At 42.0% G+C, this 20950-nt stretch overlaps 1 protein-coding gene across 3 annotated transcripts; it reads left to right on the top strand.

Moving 5' to 3' along the window:
* The first annotated feature begins 8759 nt into the window (after positions 1-8759).
* On the top strand, positions 8760-20161 carry LOC110006028 (NLR family CARD domain-containing protein 3-like). 3 transcript variants are annotated; one of them, XM_065958566.1, is made up of 11 exons: positions 8762-9137; positions 11409-11516; positions 11631-11798; positions 12319-12385; positions 12535-12730; positions 13281-15081; positions 16291-16464; positions 16560-16733; positions 16841-17011; positions 17252-17298; positions 18140-20161. In XM_065958566.1, exons 1-11 carry the CDS (start codon positions 9121-9123, stop codon positions 18736-18738), a joined length of 3522 nt encoding a protein of 1173 aa, XP_065814638.1. In that variant the 5' UTR covers positions 8762-9120; the 3' UTR covers positions 18739-20161. The 3 variants fall into 3 exon arrangements, with proteins under 3 accessions (XP_065814639.1, XP_065814638.1, XP_065814640.1); XM_065958567.1 differs by lacking the exon at positions 16560-16733 and having other exon boundaries at positions 8760-9137; XM_065958568.1 differs by lacking the exons at positions 8762-9137; positions 11409-11516; positions 12319-12385 and having other exon boundaries at positions 11659-11798.
* Positions 20162-20950: the final 789 nt, after the last annotated feature.

The following is a 20950-nucleotide window of genomic DNA, read 5'->3' as shown; positions in this document are numbered from 1 at the left end:
AAAACCATCGTCATTACCATCATCATCATCAATAATATGGAGACCATCATCATTAAGTTAGTAGGTATTCATGAAAGAGCTGGGTCTTTAGCTTTTTCTTAAAGGTGCAGAGGGACTCTGCAGATCGAATGGAAGACATCAGGAGACATCAGTAAGAGATAGAGCTTCTCTATTTGGCACACAAACTATTAAAGTCTAAATCATATTCACTTTGAAATATCACAGTGCTGCGTTTTAGATAAAGCAAACCACAAGGCAGCACTGATGGCCAGAAGTTCAACCAGCAAAATGGGAAGTGGCACAAATGACGCCATCTGAACCGAGCCGCCACAAAATAAATCTGACTGTCTAGAAAATCTAAATAATGTTGCATGTAGGCTGTGGCAGACTGTCATCCTATTTTTATGAGAAAGCTTTACATTTTTCAGATGAATCTCCCGGTAACGGATTGAGACCCAGAATTTATAGAAGACTTTTTACAAACATTAGAAAGTGCTCCACACAAATACAAGGAGGCACATGAGGCCATTAATCAAGCCAACGGAAAATCAATCATAAACAACGAGGCACATGAAACTGGAGAGATCAATAAAACTTGTAAAATCACAGAGTCACCAACATCAGAACAATGAATAAAAATCTAATGAAAATGAAAAGCCATTCAATTCAAGTATGTCTAAAGGAGAGATGTAAAACTGAGAGTTAGTTACATGTTGAGGCAAAGTCAGTGTACTGAGAGCTGAGCAGGAAGAGATCCGACCCCGATCTGTTGACCTGAGCGGTCCAGTGCAAGTTTCTTATAGAAGTCTGTGGCCGGGCCGAGGTGTTGAACTCCCTGGGAAACAAAAACAAGAACAAAATCAGACAGGTTTAGGGAGTTTTACTTTCCCTGCAGCTTCATTTATATTAGATACACTGGTGTTGTATCTGTGGGCTGTGTTTTTTTTTTTTACTTAAGCATCAATGAAATGATTGATATGGTAAAGATGCAGACTGAGAGCATGCTCTGCATGCTGGCTGTTGAAGGAATGATCTGTTCCAGGTCTGTCAGAAATATATGTTCTTTTATTTTCAGCCCATAAAGCTCAGAAGCCAAAGCACAGAAACGCATGCTCCCTTAGAAGAAAGCACATCTGGTTCAAGTTGGATTTATTTCTAATTTTTTTTGACAGCTCGGATCAAAAATACACCACAGATGACAACATTTTTTAGGATGACAGAAACACAGCTTTATAAAAAGATCATGGATATAACTTGAAACAGAAAGGCTATATGTCTAAATCCTCTTAACACTGGAGTGTGAAGAGTCATTCTCTGCCTTTATATCATCCATCGTATGGTTTGGTTTAGGCTTCATAAATCACAGACATCTCAGTTCAAAATATCCTTACTTAGTATGTTCTTAAAAAAAAGGCAAGCTGGCTTCTAAATTAATAAAAACAAAAATGTAAGACAAGAAAATCAAGCTCACACACAAATTCAATTTACAACTGCTTCCAAAACACTAAAGCGTCATTCCCACCTTATTGCTTGAGTGCTGGTTGGGATCTTGGGGTCTTCCCTCGACTGCAGCGAACCAGCACCCAGCGTTGGCAGCTGGGTCTGAAATACGGTGATTATACGATATGATATTTCCACTCACCACTACTTTTTTTTTAAACTCTTACATCTTAAATGAATCGAGGAATTATCTGTTTATAGGAGAGAAAACAGACACTGGCACACACAATGGTGAAAAATGTGGGCCTTGCCTGGGGCTTTGGGGGGAAGGGAAGGGATGGGGTAAACAGGTGAACAGGGTTGTGGACTGATCCTGCAACATGACAAACTATCGTTTTTTGTTTTCTTGGAGAGCTGGTAGAGAAACAGGAAGGGATCATGCAGGGAGCAAGGCGAGCACAAACACGCCCAACTATTTGTAAACGACTTTACAGGAAAACAAAACCAAAGTCGATTATAATAAGCAGACTTAGCAACACGTGTGGTGGTGGTGTACTGGAGTGTGTTAATATATACTGAACCAAATCATCCTATGTCATGATAAACAGTGACACTACCCGCTTTTGACCAGAAGGTGGAAGCATTGTCTAAACCAAGAGAAATACACCACACCACATCTAACATGATTCATGCTTTATTCACAACCAAGACATTAAAAAAAGGATGTTCAAGTAAGGTTGAAGACGTGCTGCAGCATAACACCAAACGTCTCCAACATTTCAGACGTCATTATAGAGCAGGATTACAACACGGTAATGACAATGCAAAACACAAAGTTTTCATTTCATTTAATCCCCCTCAGTCCCCTCCTCCACCTTTTCAAACAGTCCCCTCCTCCACCTTTTCAAACAGTCCTCCTCCACCTTTTCAAACAGTCCCCTCCTCCACCTTTTCAAACAGTCCCCTCCTCCACCTTTTCAAACAGTCCTCCTCCTCCACCTTTTCAAAGAGTCCTCCTCCACCTTTTCAAAGAGTCCTCCTCCACCTTTTCAAACAGTCCTCCTCCTCCACCTTTTCAAACAGTCCTCCTCCACCTTTTCAAAGAGTCCTCCTCCACCTTTTCAAACAGTCCTCCTCCTCCACCTTTTCAAACAGTCCCCTCCTCCACCTTTTCAAACAGTCCTCCTCCACCTTTTCAAACAGTCCTCCTCCTCCACCTTTTCAAACAGTCCTCCTCCACCTTTTCAAACAGTCCCCTCCTCCATCTTTTCAAACAGTCCCCTCCTCCACCTTTTCAACCAGTCCCCTCCTCCACCTTATCAAACAGTCCCCTCCTCCACCTTTTCAAACAGTCCTCCTCCATCTTTTGGATGGAGGAGGAGGTTTGTGACCCTGTAGAAACCAGCTCTCTCAGAACGCCCCGTTTTGGTGTGTGTGTCTCTTTAAATGTAATGACTCCCCTTTTTTTATGGATCATTTGTGTGATGGAGGCGTGGTTGTAGAAATTCTCCGGGCTTAGTTTGGGCGGTGGTGGTGGAGGGGGCCCAATGTGAGGTCTTCTCATGGGGCGCTCCCGGCCCGTGACAGTACATGGGGAGTTCATAGGTCAGACGTCTAGCCTGCAGGAGAAACCGTTGTGGGCTTTAAAAGTGATGCGAGGTTAGGCGAGGTGTAGAGCTGCTGCTGCTGATGTCAGGACGTGACTCCTTTACATTTACGTTTTTAAATGTAAGCAATTATTAAACAAACGGAGCCGAGGTCACCTATAAGAGGGGTTAAAGGGGAACGCTTTGTGGGGTCCTGTCACATGGGGAGGGTACACGGACGTTAGCAAAAAACAAGGTCCGCCCTAATTTAAAGCAACAGAAACACACATTTTATTTATTGTTGCTTCAGTGAAATGTATTCCCCCTCTTCTTAGACGATTTGACCTTTTGTGTTGTTGTGATGTTTACTCAGTGAACTGAACTTAGTTAAGTCACATTTGGTAGAGCTGCACAAAGTTACCCAGAACTTCCAACTTTTTTTAACCAGGCTGTAAACATGTTGTGTGGTCTCTCTGTTTGTCCAGCTCTCTGAAAGCTCCTGCTTTCACTCCTACAACAACAGAAGTCGTGTTAAAGGGGACGTATGATGAAAAATCCTCTTCTACAGTGTTTATGAACATTTATTTTGGTAACCTGAGTGACTACAGATCCAAAAGCTGTGAAATAAATCCATCCAGTCCTTTGTTTGTGGTCTGCATAAGTCTTACAACACAGAGAAAAATGCTCCGTTTATAATGTGCTCTCCTTGTGATGTCACAGTGGGATTCTGGTTAAATAAAATCCCCTCTCCTCCCCTCCCCTGATATCTCCACCCATAGACTCCACCCCCAGAGAAAAACCTTTGAGTAGATCCGCCATTTTTACTCTCGCTACAGAGGAGTGATGTCTACGGGGAAAACTCGGGGGGGGTCATTACATTTAAAGAGACACACACACCAAAATGGAGCGTTCTGAGAGAGCTGGTTTCTACAGGGTCACAAACCTCCTCTGGTGCTTGATTCATGTTATATTTTGACCAAAGCACAGCACAGATGTTTCATTTAGACTCTTTGAAAAGGTGGAAAAGGAGGATAATATGTGCTCTTTAAACATAAGGTATAAATAACTAGCCGTGTGGGCATGCTTTGCTGTTTTACATTTTCTCCTAATAAGGGGGGAAATCTTTTGAACTCTTGTTAGAAATCTCTTTGCTTATCGAGCATCTTCAAACACTAGCATACTCACAAACATAAACCACATTAGTGTCGATAGTGTAGCCCCTCTGGGTTTATTTGGCTTCTCCAGCACATTTCTTTCAAAATGTATATTTTGTTAATTAACTAGCGCGCTCTCTCTCTCTCTCGCTCCCCCGCTCGCTCCCTCGCTCGCTCTCTCATGCACGCAGCAATTTCATGAATAAATGAAAAATTAAAAACATACAGGTCGGAAGTATACTTGGGCTCCCAACACAGGTATCGTGTGTGGGAAACAGTGCAATGAGATGAAATTGAAATCACTTTTCTATTTTACAATTGTATTTCATATTGACAAAACATCTGGATGGACTGAGAATCAGTCAGCGATCTACCTGTCGATCGCGATCGACTGTTTGGGCACCCCTGCACTAACGTTTGAATTAGCGGTATCAGACTGTGTTTCTTTTACGTGTTTACAACTGAACAAGGCTGGGAGATATTGTGAATATGCACATTAACGTTTGAACAATGTTGAGTTATTGTGAATGCACTACGTATAAAACTACGTTTTGAGAGTTAAGAGAAACGTCAAAGAAATAATTTATTATTTGGGGAAATCGTCTTATGTACTTTTGTTTTTGTAGTTTTATACGTTACGTTTTATACATATTTATATTTATATATTCACAATATCTCCCAGCCTTGTTCAGTTGTAAACACGTTCTATTCTATGCGCCTTATAATCCGGTGCGCCCTATATATGAAAACAGTTCTAAAATAGGCCATTCATTGAAGGTGCGCCTTATAATCCGGTGCGCCTTATAGTGCGGAAAATACGGTACACTGAACCTCCAAGTGGACATCAGCTGTAACTACACCATCACACAGCAGTAACCCCTCGCCACTGATCGTGGAATAGGGCGGGGTCAGATGTCCGACACCTCCCCGTCACTGTTCTTATTGGATATCCCGGGTGGCGGACATCAGATGGGCGTGGTCTGGGGTGAATGGATGTACAGCACCATCTGCTGGATGAGCGCAAGAACTACAACTATACCTATAAATAAATATAATTTTATTGTTTAATTATTCTGTTCTTTATGATGATACATAACAACATATGATTTCATTTTTTTAAGCTTCATTCTGCTATTATTCAGATTCATTATTATAAAGCATAGACTGTAAATATTACTGGACGAACCCTGACCCGTCTGTGACATAGGCAGAAAATGAGTCCAATCGACGGCCGCATCCATATTGGATTTGCAGTCTCAACCTAACTTTGGATCAACCTAACAACAGCAGTAAGGCGGGACCGGCGGGACTTAACTCCGCCCATTCAGCTCGACGTTAGCAGTCCACTTGACAGCATAGCTAACAGCTAGGCTGCTATCATCCTCTATTCCTGCTCGTCCTGAGAAAACTCTACAAACAGCAAGTTAACATTTAACTTTTCTACAACACAGTTAAAACTAATTATATTCAACCCAAATATGTAATTAAAGTCTTAAAACTACACTTTGTTAAATATACAACTATGTTTATTAGTTATTTGTCAGAGCAGTTAGACTTTGTCAGTGTTAGCAGAGAAATACATTAACAAAGTTTTATCCATAAACTGTAAATAAATTAGAGACATCCAGAAGAAATCAATATTTCAAAGCATACAGTTCATGTTACTGTTCTGACAAAAAGAGGAATGTCTGTGTTTTATATTTACTGATGTCAACAGTGATGAGGTGAACATGACAATTTAAAAATAATTATTTAGTATTTATTATAAGACATTTGTTTTCTATTGAACCTGTGAAGTCATGGAGTCTGTGGACAGTGTCAGCTTCACAACAAAAACTTTAAGTATTAGAAAAAATAGTATTTAAGACTGGCATCTATTATGATGAGTTGCAGCTACCTTGTTCAATATTATTCCTGCAGATGTGGCTCATAACAAAAAACAGCCTGAGCTGTCACATGTAGTTAACTGTACATTTTGTCTTGTCTGAGGCATTAATTGAACACCTTTGTATTTCTCCTATAGACACAGTGTGGATTATTGGTGACTGGTCCGTCGAGGTGCCCAGAGAGCTGCAGAGACAGAGGAAGAAACCTGAGCCTCAACAACATCTGTATTTGTTTGTTCTTCTGGGGTGGACTTCAGTTGCTTCTCTTCAACAGCTCGCTGTGAGGGAGGTCTCCCCCGGATGGCCTGAGTGATGTCACCCACAGACTGAGAGCTGAGGCGGGTTTTAAACCTCCTGACAAACCGTTACACCGCGCCCACCTGTCAATCAGGTCAGCTACACGCCTTATTGTGAATAACTCTTATCCTTCATCAAATCAAAACTGTTGAGTCATCAAAACATTCACCCCCCGTACAGTGTGTGTCCATCCAGACATGAGCGAATCACACCTATTTGTTTGTTTTGTACCAAGCTGTAAACATGTTCATCTCTGCTGTAAAAAAATGATTTTTTTTAATGTTGTTTTTCAGATTAAATAAATATTTCTATATAAATGCACTCCTTTGTCTCTACTTATGAGTATACATTTCAGATTTGAAATGACAAGACTAAAATGTGCATTAATGCTCAACTCAATATCTTAGGGAAGGAAGTCTACTTTTACACAACTTTTTATTCTTTTGATAAATACTAATGCAGTTCATTTCTGAAAGTGGGATGGAACAGAGTCATTGCAAAAATATGACCTTAAACACAGCCCCATTCTTAAATCAAGATACATGGAGAGTAAATAAGATCAATAACTTGTGAATAAAAACAGTTAAAAATGATTTAGAAATGTAGTCTTCCCTGATCAATATCACATAATATCAACTTCTCCCATCTAAACTGGACAAAGGGTTTTAAAATGGGAAGAAAATGGTTTGATTGCAAGTTGTTTGGAGGAGATCTATTTTTATTTGAACAGCATGAATACAGTCTTCCAAGGTGCAAACCCTCCTCCTCCTCCTGAAGCCTGTGGAGCTCCTTCATGTACTGCTGTCTTATCTGCTGGCCATCTTCTCTCAGCAGAACTTCGACTGTTGAAATGTTATTCAGAAGAAGCTCGAGCATGTGACATGGATCCAGGAGAACATGGACTTTTAGTGAGAGGTCTTCAGGATGACAAAGAAAGAGAGAAAATATCAGTTATTCATTAAATCATTTTGTTTGTTCTCATCTATTTTTCTGTATTCATCTGTGTGTAAGAGTACATTTATAAATTCAACAGTGTACTACCCAGACAACACAGGTCCAGTATTCAGGTAATCAACATCTATTCAAAGTTAAGAAGATAAACATTATTGTAATCATGCTGTTTTCAGCTCTCTCACTCACACAATGATATTCCACATCAAATTGTCTCAGATTTTGTGTGAGGAAAAATTAAGCAGTTTATTGTGGATAGTACTTCATCTTAAGATGAAACAAATATAACCTGAATTATTTAAATCATTAACAGGTCCCAACTCTCTGTGCTTTAGTACAGAACATACAGTAACTCATTTATTATTAACATGAGCTCAGTACATGGCTGTATTCTTCAAACTATTTCTTATACTTTATATCTATGTGCTTTATATCTTATTTTCATTCCATATGTTATTTATATTTTATATTTCTACAGCTATATTCTGTGTATGAGTTCAGTGAAAATTAATATGGCTATTAATATAGTTCTTAATGGTTACAGATGCTCTTACAAAGTGAAGTTTTTTTAAATTTGTTAACAGTTTGCTCAAATCTTAAGACACTACATCAACCATGTAACTTTAATGTCATCCTCTATAACCTACACAGCACATTAGGTTCAGTTCAGTTTATGTTACTGACGGATAATTACTACACAAAGTTTGTTTTTTAATGTCCACATTTAGGTGGAGTATAACATTCATCATAACGTCAGATAACCATATTTACAGTCTGTGGTTAACCACCGAGATGAACCTTTAGCTTCTAACATCACACAAACTCATTATTTTCAACAACAACATCTTAACAAACATTTCTAAACCATTGACCGTAAATAATGAGCTACACAGTTAGCCGACTGGTTTACAAACTAATGCTAAACAAGCTAAAGGTCTGTAAATATAAATACAGACACACAAGTATACAGTAAATATAACACTACTATATCACTTACCGAAAAAAAGGGCGACATCTACTGGATCAAAAAGTTGCACATTCTTCCTTTAACAAAATACATTTATAGTTTAAACAAGGGAAAAAAATCTAACAGAATGAGTTTGTAAGTCGTAAAATAAACACACACTCAGGTGAGTAACCTGTACTGAACCTTTGTATTTTTCTGGCGTACCAACAAGGGTTTTAGTTTTTAGTTTATTTTAATCAATGATGTAGAGAAACAAATGAAAACTTTGCTTTGTTTACAAGAAAAATCTAATTTTGAGTTTCAACGAGAAAAAAGAAAAAAAGAAAAAAGAAAAATTCTGTGATTAAAAAGGCATAATTATTTCATAAAAAGTCATAATTATGAGATTTGACTCAATGTGAGCAGTTTTAATGCAAAGCAAAGTTTTCTTCTTTTTTTTTCTCCTGTCCCTAACGGGCTTCCATACCGACGGACGGATCAACACCGTCCTTGTTGTTTTTTGCTTCAGGATGAGGAGTTTCAGAAAATCCCCTCCATGAAATAGAGTTTGTCTCGGGTCAGTTCATGAGGTCGGACATTTTTTTGAACTAAACTCCACCAGTGTAACGTCAGATGACGTCACAGAGACAGCTGCAGATTTTTTACTTTCGCTTTTGACGCCTCTATTTTGAAGAAGTGCGCAGTTTTCTCTGCGTCATAAACACTTTGGAGAAGCAGAAAGTGAGCTGTGAGTGAAGAAGAGTTCGGTCGTTTTGAAAGTTTACATTTGTTTTGAACTTTAGTCACCATGGGCCAACAAGTCTGACAGAAGCCTATCAGCGTGTCGACGGTCAAACAGCATGGAGCCGAACATCCGGTGAGATCCTTTACAATAATCATGACATTATTTATTTAGGCCTATCACATTTAAAAACACATGTTTTCAAGTGTTTTGAAGACAAAGGCAGGAAGTCAGGAATATGACAGAGCAGCAACAGTCAGACAAAACAGAGAAGAGAACAAATAAAGAGAATTAAAGGATCATTTTAGAATAGAGATACATGAGAAAGAGATAAAAGCGGGACATGAGTTCAGGTTGTTTTAGATTCTCACTTGAAATTTGACAAACTTGATAAGTCGTGCAAAACTGTCTGAACAAAGTTGAACTTTTCTCATTAAATAAGACGACATAAATAAAGGTCTAAAAGCAGAACAGCAGATTATGTATGTCATCAGTCAATCTTTATTTGTAGAGCACCAATTCACAACAAGTGTTATCTGGAGACTGTTTACTAAAGAGCATAGGGATAATATGCAGGAAGGATTTCTTCTTTGTATTCCTCTCCTTCCTGTTGTCCAGACTTCCTCCCCGCTGAGGTGGAGGTCGGAGCAGGTAGTGTATGAAGGAGGACGGAGGTGGTTTAGGGGACGACACGGTCCGATGGTGGAGGCTGGGCGTCAGGGACGTCGGGTGGTGGTAGAGCCGGATCACCTTGTTGTAGGTTGGGGGAGCTCTGTCTACTCGAGAGCCTGGCTTCTGCTGCCGGGACAAGGCCTCCTGTTTTGGGCGAGGCCAGCCACACACCCGTTCATTAAACAGGCACTGGAAATACCGGATCAGAAAGAATTCAGATGGCACCATCGCCTCCTTCTAAAGAAACACAAGATACTGAGTTTTTACAGTTTTGGTAAACTAACCGAGCAGTGAAATGAGAGGGAGGGCGACCTCAGGGGGAAACTGTAGAGCACCAAAACTCAGGACTACATTTGGTCAGTCATCTTTCTCAGTCAGAGGAACATGTGACCATCTGAAATCAAATAAAAAGTGACAGGTTTTTAAAAGTCCAGTAAAACAGAGGCTGGAACTGAAGCAAGACAGTTTGACCGCTTCCTCTTATAATCCTCATTTTACTGTTTGACAAAAATAAACCAGATTCTGGACAACAGGTGAATTTGGGGCGCTGGTGGCCTAGTGGTTAGAGGTCGTGCCCCGTGTACAGAGGCTGTAGTCCTTGACTACTACAGCCACCTGGCTTCCCAGGTTTGATATCTCTCCTCTCTCTCCCTCTCTCTCTCTCTCTCTCCCTCTCTCTCTCTCCCTCTCTCTCTCTCTCTCTCTCATTCTCTCTCCCTCTCTCTCTCTCGTTCTCTCTCCCTCTCTCTCTCTCTCTCTCTCTCTCTGTCTCGTTCTCTCGCTCTCTCTCTCTCTCTCTCTCTCTGTCTCTCTCTCTGTCTCTCTCTCTCTCTCTCTCTGTCTTGTTCTCTCTCTCTCTCTCTCTCTCTCTCTCTCTCTGTCTCGTTCTCTCTCTCTCTCTCTCTCTCTCTCGTCGGTGCCCCGGCAGGCCTGCGTATAGGTGAGCTGACCTAACCTTATGTTTTCCCTGTGTGAGAATCAGTCCTTTCCGTACTTGTCATCTCTTGACTTCTCTGTCACACTTCAGGTTAGGGCTAGTTTTGTGTAGCCGGTGCTAGCTCGTAACAATCCACTATCCTGTCTCTACAATAATGGTCTATAAAAGCCCCCCAAAAAGTAAACTTTAAATAAAAGAGGTGACCAGAAGAGGCGGGCGACGTGACTTTATAGTCGAATTGGTTGCCAGGGGAAAAAAATGTTGCCTGCAATCTACCTACCTGCCCTGTGGGAAAGCCAATAGAAACAGGAAGTAGTCTACCTGAGTAGCCTTGCACATGTGCGACAGTAGATGCATCAAAAGCAAAGCTGCCACTCTAAAAGTATTAGCACAGGCTCATATAGCTTTCCACTAGTTTGGTGACGTCTGCCATCGCACTAATCTCATGTAAACTTAAGTGACAGTGTTGCACAATGACCATCTTCACCCTGGAAGGAGTTTTACGGCCTGCTCCGACCTCCACCTCAGCGGGGAGGAAGTGTGGACAACAGGAACGAGAGGAATACAAAGGAGAAATCCTTCCTGCATATTATCACATATGATCTTTAGTAAAGCGTCTCCAGATAACACAGATGAATTGGCGCTCTACAAATAAAGATTGATTGATTGATTGAAGAGATTAAAGAGGTCGTTAACGCTGACAGCCCTATACGCCTAAACACTAACATCACTTCAAGCTGTTTGTTTTATGTTGAAGCCCAAAGCAACGCCCCCCCTTTCCCTCTAACCTTGTTTAGGACTGGACATGGATCTGTGCCTGCACCAGGCATTAAGTCCATTAAAGGTGACGGGTCGACGGATGGCCGTGTTGAAGTTTTAGGACAACAGTTCTCAAATTCACTGAGGTGAGATATTCATTTGATCTAAATTCCACTAAATGTAAAATAACCAGATCATTAAACTTTGGTGTTTTCATCTCTGCTCCTTTTTCCTGAGACATTTTCCTCTGTGTTTAACAGCATGAATAGACAACCAGCTGTTGGACCTGGACCTGGACCTGGACCTAGACCTGGACCTGGACCCGGACCTGGACCTGGACCTGGACCCAGCTGTCAGTCTGCAATGAGCGACATGTCAGCTGGGCGCTTAATTGATTTTAAAGCACAACCAGCTTCTCTTCCACATGGGTAAGCTGTTTATGACATAATATATAAAACTCAAAGATTATGAATTAATTTTCATGGAGAGTATATTTATATCCTGCTTGTTTCTTTACTTCCTACATTTATTCTGAAACTACAAGTCTCTGAATCACATGGCCACCTTAAAGGAGCGATATGTAAGATTACATATTACTACAATGCAGCAGCCAGTATGTCCTCCTTCTAACTTTAGATTCTGGTCCTGAATGCTCTAGATTTATTTGGACCAGAGAAGGTAGGCGCTTTTAAGGCGACCCCCACACGGCCGTTTTAGGGCTCTCTACAATGTTTAGAATTTAGACTGCAGTACCCATTTTAAACACTAGGGGTCAGTTAAAGAGGGCCTAAAGAAACACTCTTTGCAAAAACACTTGTTTATTAGAAGCACTTATCAGAGTTCTGACTTGAATCTTAACAGCAAATTGTAATTTAGCCATTTTACAGCACATTTACGTTGTGTTCTTCACTGCTTGGAGCTTTGCTATTCTACATGATCCCTCCACAGACCAAACCAAGAGAGCTCCAACATTTCCAGTAACCAGTATGTCCAGCAGCTCAACAAAGTGTTTCAGGTCTGTACATGTGCAACAGTTGTTTTCACATCTGATCTGTTCACAACAATTACCATGCTGCACTTTCAGACCAATGAAATTCACCATGTGTCAAACATGGATCTGATATTTGGTTTTAAGATTTAGTTTGATTTAATTATCTGTTCCAGGTTCTCCGGCAGGACATCATCAACTTTGTGGAGGAGGAGCTCAATAAGTTTCAGGAGGATCTGCGTCACCCAGAAATGTTTGAGAGTCCGAGGGGTGTCGAGGATGAAGGGATCAACAGAGAGGCATTTCGAGAGATCACAGTGGACTTCCTGAGGAGAATGAATGAGGATGTGCTGGCCGACCTGCTGCAGAGGAGTAAGAGGATTTCTGAAAAGATTTTACATGCTGGATTAATGATGTTTAGAGGTATAGGGAGAAGTGTTTCCTGCAGGAAATTCACCAGGAGGATTTCAATCAATTTGTTTTTTGTTTCTGAAACTGTAGTTAAGGCTGAGGGTGCATGTTGGTAAGGCGTCCACCTCGACTGTAAAGTGCCGCGGGAAACGCTGGTATGAAACGTGTCACATGCCATTTTCAGATTGGGTTTCCACCAAAGAGCCGTAACTTAGCTCAACTGTCATCCCGTCTTTGTGTGTTCATATTGATTCTGTGACGGCGTGATATTGGTGGCCCAGTCTTTGAACTGTGATTTCACATTCACACCACTGTTAGTACCTGTGAAGACGGTACAGAGGGGGGGTCACTTCCGCAACATTCAGATTGAAGGTGAAGTGTCACAAGGACGTAAACATCGGTCTTGAAATGGCGATCTGAACAGGGTTGATGTTCGCTTTCTTCTGAGGAGTCTAACTGTCATATTCTTTATGAATAACTTATTGGTCTTATTTGTTGTTTCTTCATTCAGGTAGCCCTTCTTCAGTTTGCAAACAGAAACTCAAATCTAACCTGAAGGAGAAGTTCCAGTGTGTGTTTGAGGGGATTGCTAAAGCAGGAAACCCAACCCTTCTGAAGCAGATCTACACAGAGCTCTACATCACAGAGGGAGGGACTGGAGAGGTCAATGATGAACACGAGGTCAGACAGATTGAAACAGCATCCAGGAAACCAGACAGACCAGAAAAAACCATCAGACAAGAAGACATCTTTAAAGCCTCACCTGGAAGAGATGAACCAATCAGAAGAGTGATGACAAAGGGAGTGGCTGGCATCGGGAAAACAGTCTTAACACAGAAGTTCACTCTGGACTGGGCTGAAGACAAAGCCAACCAGGACATACAGTTCACATTTCCATTCACTTTCAGAGAGCTGAATGTGCTGAAAGAGAAAAAGTTCAGCTTGGTGGAACTTGTTCATCACTTCTTTCCTGAAACCAAAGAAGCAGGAATCTGCAGGTTTGAAGAGTTCCAGGTTGTGTTCATCTTTGACGGTCTGGATGAGTGTCGACTTCCTCTGGACTTCCACAACACAAAAATCCTGACTGACGTTACCAAGTCCACGTCAGTGGATGTGCTGCTGACAAACGTCATCAGGGGGAACCTGCTTCCCTCTGCTCGCTTCTGGATAACCACACGACCTGCAGCAGCCAATCAGATCCCTTCAGGGTGTGTTGACATGGTGACAGAGGTCAGAGGGTTCACTGACACACAGAAGGAGGAGTACTTCAGGAAGAGATTCAGAGATGAGGATCAGGCCAACAGAATCATCTCCCACATCAAGACATCCCGAAGCCTCCACATCATGTGCCACATCCCAGTCTTCTGCTGGATCACTGCTACAGTTCTGGAGGATGTGCTAAAGACCAGAGAGGGAGGAGGGCTGCCCAAGACCCTGACTGAGATGTACATCCACTTCCTGGTGGTTCAGTCCAAACTGAAGAACATCAAGTATGATGGAGGAGCTGAGACAGATCCACACTGGAGTCCAGAGAGCAGGAAGATGATTGAGTCTCTGGGAAAACTGGCTTTTGAGCAGCTGCAGAAAGGAAACCTGATCTTCTATGACTCAGACCTGACAGAGTGTGGCATCGATATCAGAGCAGCCTCAGTGTACTCAGGAGTGTTCACACAGATCTTTAAAGAGGAGAGAGGACTGTACCAGGACAAGGTGTTCTGCTTCATCCATCTGAGTGTTCAGGAGTTTCTGGCTGCTCTTCATGTCCATCTGACCTTCATCAACTCTGGAGTCAATCTGATGTCAGAAGAGTTTTTGACCTCCCAGGAGTGTGACACAGGAAATGGAGAAACTTCAATGACACACTTCTACCAGAGTGCTGTTGACAAGTCCTTACAGAGTCCGAATGGACACCTGGACTTGTTCCTCCGCTTCCTCCTGGGCCTTTCAGTGTCAACCAGTCAGACTCTCTTGCGAGGCCTTCTGACATCGACAGGAGGTTCACAGACCAATCAGGAAACAGTCGAGTACATCAAGAGGAAAATCAGTAAGAATCTGTCTGCAGAGAAAAGCATCAATCTGTTCCACTGTCTGAATGAACTGAATGATCGTTCTCTAGTGGAGGAGATCCAACAGTCCCTGAGATCAGGACGTCTCTCCACAGATAAACTGTCTCCTGCTCAGTGGTCAGCTCTGGTCTTCATCTTACTGTCATCAGAAAAAGATCTGACCGTGTTTGACCTGAAGAAATACTCTGCTTCAGAGGAGGCTCTTCTGAGGCTGCTGCCTGTGATCAAAGTCTCCCAGAAAGTTCTGTAAGTTTATTCATCTATAAATGATCTACTATTTTCAACAGAAAACAAACTAGTCTACCACTTGTGAAAAAACTCTCTCAGCATTAACGCGTTAATCCCGATGCGATCACGGTCAGAATTGAAAGCATCAATTTAAGTAAATCACATTTAACCTCAAGTTATTTTGTCCCTTCAGGCTCTCCGTAGATAGTGGTCCTCAGTGTCTCCCTGTAGTCTCAGTGATGTAAAAGAAGGACACTGCTGCATCTTTGAATGTTTCATTTCACTTTAACAAACTCTCAGACAGCTCAGCTGACGAGTCCAAAGTAATATCCACCTTATGACATCACACACTGACCTTATGACATCACACAGCCTGCCCGATTTATCGGTCAGTCGATAATATCGGCCAATATTAGCATGTCCAGTGACTATCAGTATCGGCTAATTTTATCTCCGATATGCACCGATATTACTCGATTTCTTCACCATTCAAATAGCATTTCATTTGAGTTTCATTGTATTACACTAGCAGTTCTCTGTCACCAGCAGAGGGCACTATATGGATTTCAAAAAGCATCATCATCCAGTGTCGAGCGGTGATGCTCAGTTACTTTCCACCTGAGTGACCTTCTTGTCTTCATTATAAATCTTTTTAAAGTGTTTGATAACTGAGGGATCAACACATTAAATGTGTGTATCTATATCTACAGATCGAACAGATCTGAGAAAGATATCAGCTGATATATCCGTATCTGATTTTTTCCCTTCCTAATATCGGGCTCTAATTAGTATAAGTGACTGACTTTAAAATGCTCGACCATTGAACCTCTAGCTGGTGTGAACATTCAAACACACGGATCCAAGAGCCGTGGATTCATTTCTTGAGTACAAGCAAAAAGTGGATGTATGGATTTCATGTAGACTTAAAGAAAGATAAATAAAGCAGAGTACATTACCTAAGCATCCAGGAAGGCAACAGGGAATCTAAGCTTCACAGGATCAGGCTAAATCAGAACTTACAGCCATGAACAAACTGAATTTGCAGAGCAGTGGAAACATGGTTGCAGAGTGACAGCGGGTGACATGCCCACATGTAAGGATCACCTGTTTCTTATATTTGGTCATGACACTGAGTGATTCCACCTACTTCTCGCTCAGGGAAGCTTCAGGCTTGAGATTTATAACATATATATTTATAACTTGTTTTCATACTGTTTTCTCCCCCAGGCTGAGTAGCTGTAACCTGACAGAGAGAAGCTGTGAAGCTCTGTCCTCAGTCCTCAGCTCCAAGTCCTGCAGTCTGAGAGAGCTGGACCTGAACAACAACAACCTGCAGGATTCAGGAGTGCAGCTGCTTTCTGATGGACTGGAAAGCTCACATGGCAGACTGGAAACTCTTAGGTCGGGTTCTAGCTGTTTGAAAATGCTCAATCTGACATCTTTTTATGATTTCACATTGTATTAATTAGAATCTACCTGTGGATGTCTCCCTTCAGGCTGAGTCACTGTGGTCTGTCAAAGAAGAGCTGTGGAGCTCTGTCCTCAATCCTCCGCACACAGTCCTGCAGTCTGAGAGAGCTGGACCTGAGCAACAACAACCTGCAGGATTCAGGAGTGCAGCTGTTGTCTACAACACTACAGAGTCCACACTGCAGACTGGAAACTCTCAGGTCAACATTCATGGTCCCATTTCATTGATGGCACTTGCAGTAGTTATAGAGTCAGGATAATCTTTTCTATGGATGACCTCGCACATGTGATGTTTTTGTGTCTGCAGACTGTCAGGCTGTCTGATCACAGAGAAAGGCTGCAGATCTCTGGCCTCAGCTCTGACCTCAAACCCCTCCCATCTGAAGGAGCTGGACCTGAGCTACAATCATCCTGGAATCACAGGATTAACGCTGTTGACCGGTCTACAGGATTCACAATCAAAGCTGGACACTCTCAGGTATGATGAGATCTTTGTCTGTCTGGGTCACACACGAGCGTAAAACACTGAACTATGAGCGTTTAGTTTTAGAAGTTATGAGTAAAAATATAAACAAACATTATTATGATTATTAGAAAGGTACAGTTCATGCATGAGCACAAACACGGGCTAGTTGAATATATTTTATGAGTGAGGTAATGTCAATGTTCTGTGGTCACAGAGGATGTGTTAATCTGCCCCCCCCCCGCTCTTTTTCAGGTTGGAGCCTGCTGGAGTCCAGTGGTTGACACCAGGTTTGATGAAGTGTGAGTGTTTTTTTTTAATATTTGTCACATATTCACAGCGTATTTCAAATGAGTCACTACAGCTGTTTGAATATTAAATGATTGTTAATAAACTTCCTGATTACATCACACTTATACTATAATCATTGACACTGGAGCCATAGCTTGGTATTATCTGCTGTGTTGTTGTTGCTCTGTCTCAACCCATCTCTCGTCTATCCCACTTTCTCGGTTCATCCGGTCACGTCAGCTGCTTGTTCACCAATGAGCTCAGTTCGGCTCGACGTTTCTGCCGGTTGAGAAGAACGTGTTTCCTTACAACGCTGCAGAGCGCTCGCTCTTGATGGATTGATGTTTGTACGGTCTAAAACCGGGGCCCGTTTCAAAAATGAGACACACCTCCAACCCCGATCCACTCACATTCACACGGAGGAGTTATCAATTAGAACTCACCTCAAATAATACGAGACAACTGAAATCCACCTCTGTGGCAGGTTTTCTATTAAAAGTTGTGAACGCTCCGCCCTGATTTGTGAGCACAGAAAGCGTGAGCTGTGGTCGTGCGTCGTAACGATTCAGTCATACAGTATACGCCGGCCTTTACGCCTCTATCTCGGGTTTGAGTGACCTCCCTTTCTGGAGCAGGAAACGCAGAGCTTCCTTCACGTCAGGGGGAACAGACTCTGGGTCTACACTAATCCTGCTTTCTAACACCGACTGTCGCTCTTTTGAAATGTGTCTTGAAATTGCTTCTGTTATGGTTTGTGGCTACGTTAATGAAAATCCATTGATTGAGTCCGTCAGTAATCATCGATGATCATTTCATAACGCCATCTTTATCGTGTCTCGTTCTCTTCTTCAGATTCCTGTGAACTCACAATCGACACCAACACGGTAAACCACAGAATCCAACTGTCTGACAACAACAGGAAGGGGACACTTGTGGAGGGCTCTGTGTTATATCCTGATCATCCAGACAGATTTGACCCCACTGCGCTGCTGTGTAGAGAAGGTCTGACTGGGCGCTGTTACTGGGAGATTGAGTGGACAGGAGGAGTGTTTATATCAGTGAGTTACAGAGGAATCAGCAGGAAAGAAAACAATGAGTCTGGAAGAAACGATCAGTCCTGGAGTCTGAGCTGCCGTGATAATGAAGATGAAGTTGAATACTCTGTCCTTCACAATAACGTAGAGACGCCTATTACCCGCTCCTCCTCCCAGCTCTATTTCTCCTCACCCCCCTCAACCACGCACAGAGCAGCGGTGTATTTGGACCACACTGCTGGCTCTCTGTCCTTCTACAGCGTCTCCTCCGACACACTGATCCACCTCCACACCTTCAACACCACCTTCACTGAACCTCTCTATACTTGGTTTGGGTTTGGGTTCTGGCTCGGATATGAAGGTTCCTGTGTCTCTGTGTCGTCTGTAGAGGGAGAGTCTCCTTCTGTTCACTGCTGATCAGTATCACCCCATTCAAGGCTCTCCATAACCTCCGTCACCTCTGTACCTCTCTGATCTCCTTCATACCGACACACTGACCCTACTCTCCGGTCTTCCTCCTCCACGCCGCTCTCTGTTCCTCCTGCCCGCTTAGCCTCCATCATGGACCCGCCGTCTCTGGAACTTTCTACCACCAACCCCCCATGACACAGACTTTATCTCGACTTTAGAATCCTGTCTCCAAACTCACCGATTTAGAATTCCCCCCGCAGGACTACCCATCGTTCCTGGGGGACATGGCCTTCTCCATTGCTGCTCCCACCCTCTGGAATTAACTCCCAAAAACCAGAGACCCCCTCCCTCACTCTCCACCTTCAAGAAATCCCTAAAAAAAAAAGAAGCAACTCTCCTCTTCACCGCCATGTGATTGCTCTTAGTACATTCTTCTAGTTTTTACGCATGAATTGCAAGATGTTCCCCTATGTTTCCAAGGTATAGAAGACAGCAACGAACCAGGTTTGGGTCGGAGTTCTTGTAAGTTGGTTATAAATGTTAGTATAAAACAGCAGCCTCTCCCTGAGAGGGTGTATTTGATCTGTGGTAATAGAGCTTATAGCTGCATGCCATACAAACATTTAAAAGGGACCTGTTATTTGGCCTACTTAGTTCCTATGATTAGAGAAGTAGAATCTAAAGAAATTGCTGCCCTGCATCCACCAATGGATAGACAGAAAAGATAAATATTTGGGTTTCAGGAAGCAGCAAGCATCCTTTTGCCATCATATGGTGTTTATGTGTCTCAGCAGGAAATTAAAGCATTATCTAAAGTATTGGAGAATCATCTTAACGCCTCTAGTAGAGCTATGTTAGCTGAACACAAAGAGCTTCAGGAGGTTAAAAACGTGGTAATGCAGAACAGAATGGCTCTTGATCTCTTCCTAGCTGCAAAAAGGGGAACCTGCAAAGTTATTGGTACTGAATGTTGTTCCTATATTTCTGATGCTACTACTGATGTTATGAATATGGTACACGACACTGCACAAGGGATAAGAGAACTGCATGAAAACCATGGGTTCAATTTGGGGATTTTAAAGGAATGTTGGGTTCCTGGGGTGCTGGTATTTCTAACCACTCTTGTGGTTACCTTAATGGCGATTCTATTTTTAGTAGTATGTCTGATAACTATAATTAAAGCCATTTTTCGACATGCTGTTAAACCTATTAGCCAGGCCTCTCAGGTTGTTATTGATAATAATATTGAACTCATACCATGTAAATTAGGGTTAAAGGTTTTGAATTTAAGGTTTGAATTTTTCTAGGTTTTGTTTCTATTTTGACAATCACATTTAATATTAAATGAATGTTATATTTTGAATGAAGATAAATTAATGGTGTATTTTGAATAAAATGCTATGTTGGTGTTGGGGTTTTATCAAGTCAACTGTGGTTATATTTTTTAATAATTAGATTTAATTATTAATAACATAAATAACAATATCATTAAACTATGTTTAATCAACTCTTGGGGCACCACCCTGGAATCAGGGAAATATAACCAAAATATCACTCAAATCAGTCTCAAATTAGTTACTTAATTACTAATATTATTAATAATTAATAACTATATTTAATAAATTGAAGGCGTGAAATCCGTACACAAAGCCCTCGCACCCAGCTTATATCACAATGCAAATACACCAGTAATCACAAACAACTGCTCTCTTAAATTATAACAGAATTTATTTAAACAAAGCAACATCAATCCAAAATTTAATCAAACAAATAACTTATAAACTAATCTAAGCAAACAAACATTATCAAGGAAGGCTTGTGGAAGAGGAGTAAGAATGGAGTTGTGTGTGTGTGTGTGTGGATGAGAGAGAGAGAGGGGGGGCGAGAGAGGGGGGAGATTGCTTCGTTCTACGTGGTCGCTCTTCCGATGGCGCACACCTAACAAAGACCTGGCGTGGTCTATTGTCTAAAGAGGCCGAGTTCGGCCCTGCACGATCTGTGTCTCTGAGACGTCTGGATGACTGCGAGTGTACAGAAATCTATGTGTGAGTCTGCAGCCTACGTGTGTACTGGCGTGGTGGTGGAGTTAGTCTCCAGATGTGCGTCTACACAGGAATATGTGTGTGTGTGTGTGTGTGTGTGTGCGTGCGTGCGTGCGTGCGTGCGTGCGTGCGTGCGTGCGTGCGTGTGTGCGTGTGTTAGATGCGTGCCTGAAGAG

This window comes from Labrus bergylta, chromosome 9 (assembly GCF_963930695.1).
Source record: "Labrus bergylta chromosome 9, fLabBer1.1, whole genome shotgun sequence".
In the NCBI taxonomy this organism is placed as follows: Eukaryota; Metazoa; Chordata; class Actinopteri; order Labriformes; family Labridae; genus Labrus; species Labrus bergylta.
This window is presented reverse-complemented; position numbering and strand designations above follow the sequence as displayed.

Bases quoted from the DNA above. Each gene is read 5' to 3' on its own strand.
- LOC110006028 (XM_065958566.1), top strand. The intron at 16,734-16,840 runs GTCAACATTCAT...TTGTGTCTGCAG, and splicing joins TGCAGACTGGAAACTCTCAG to ACTGTCAGGCTGTCTGATCA. The intron at 17,012-17,251 runs GTATGATGAGAT...GCTCTTTTTCAG, and splicing joins TCAAAGCTGGACACTCTCAG to GTTGGAGCCTGCTGGAGTCC.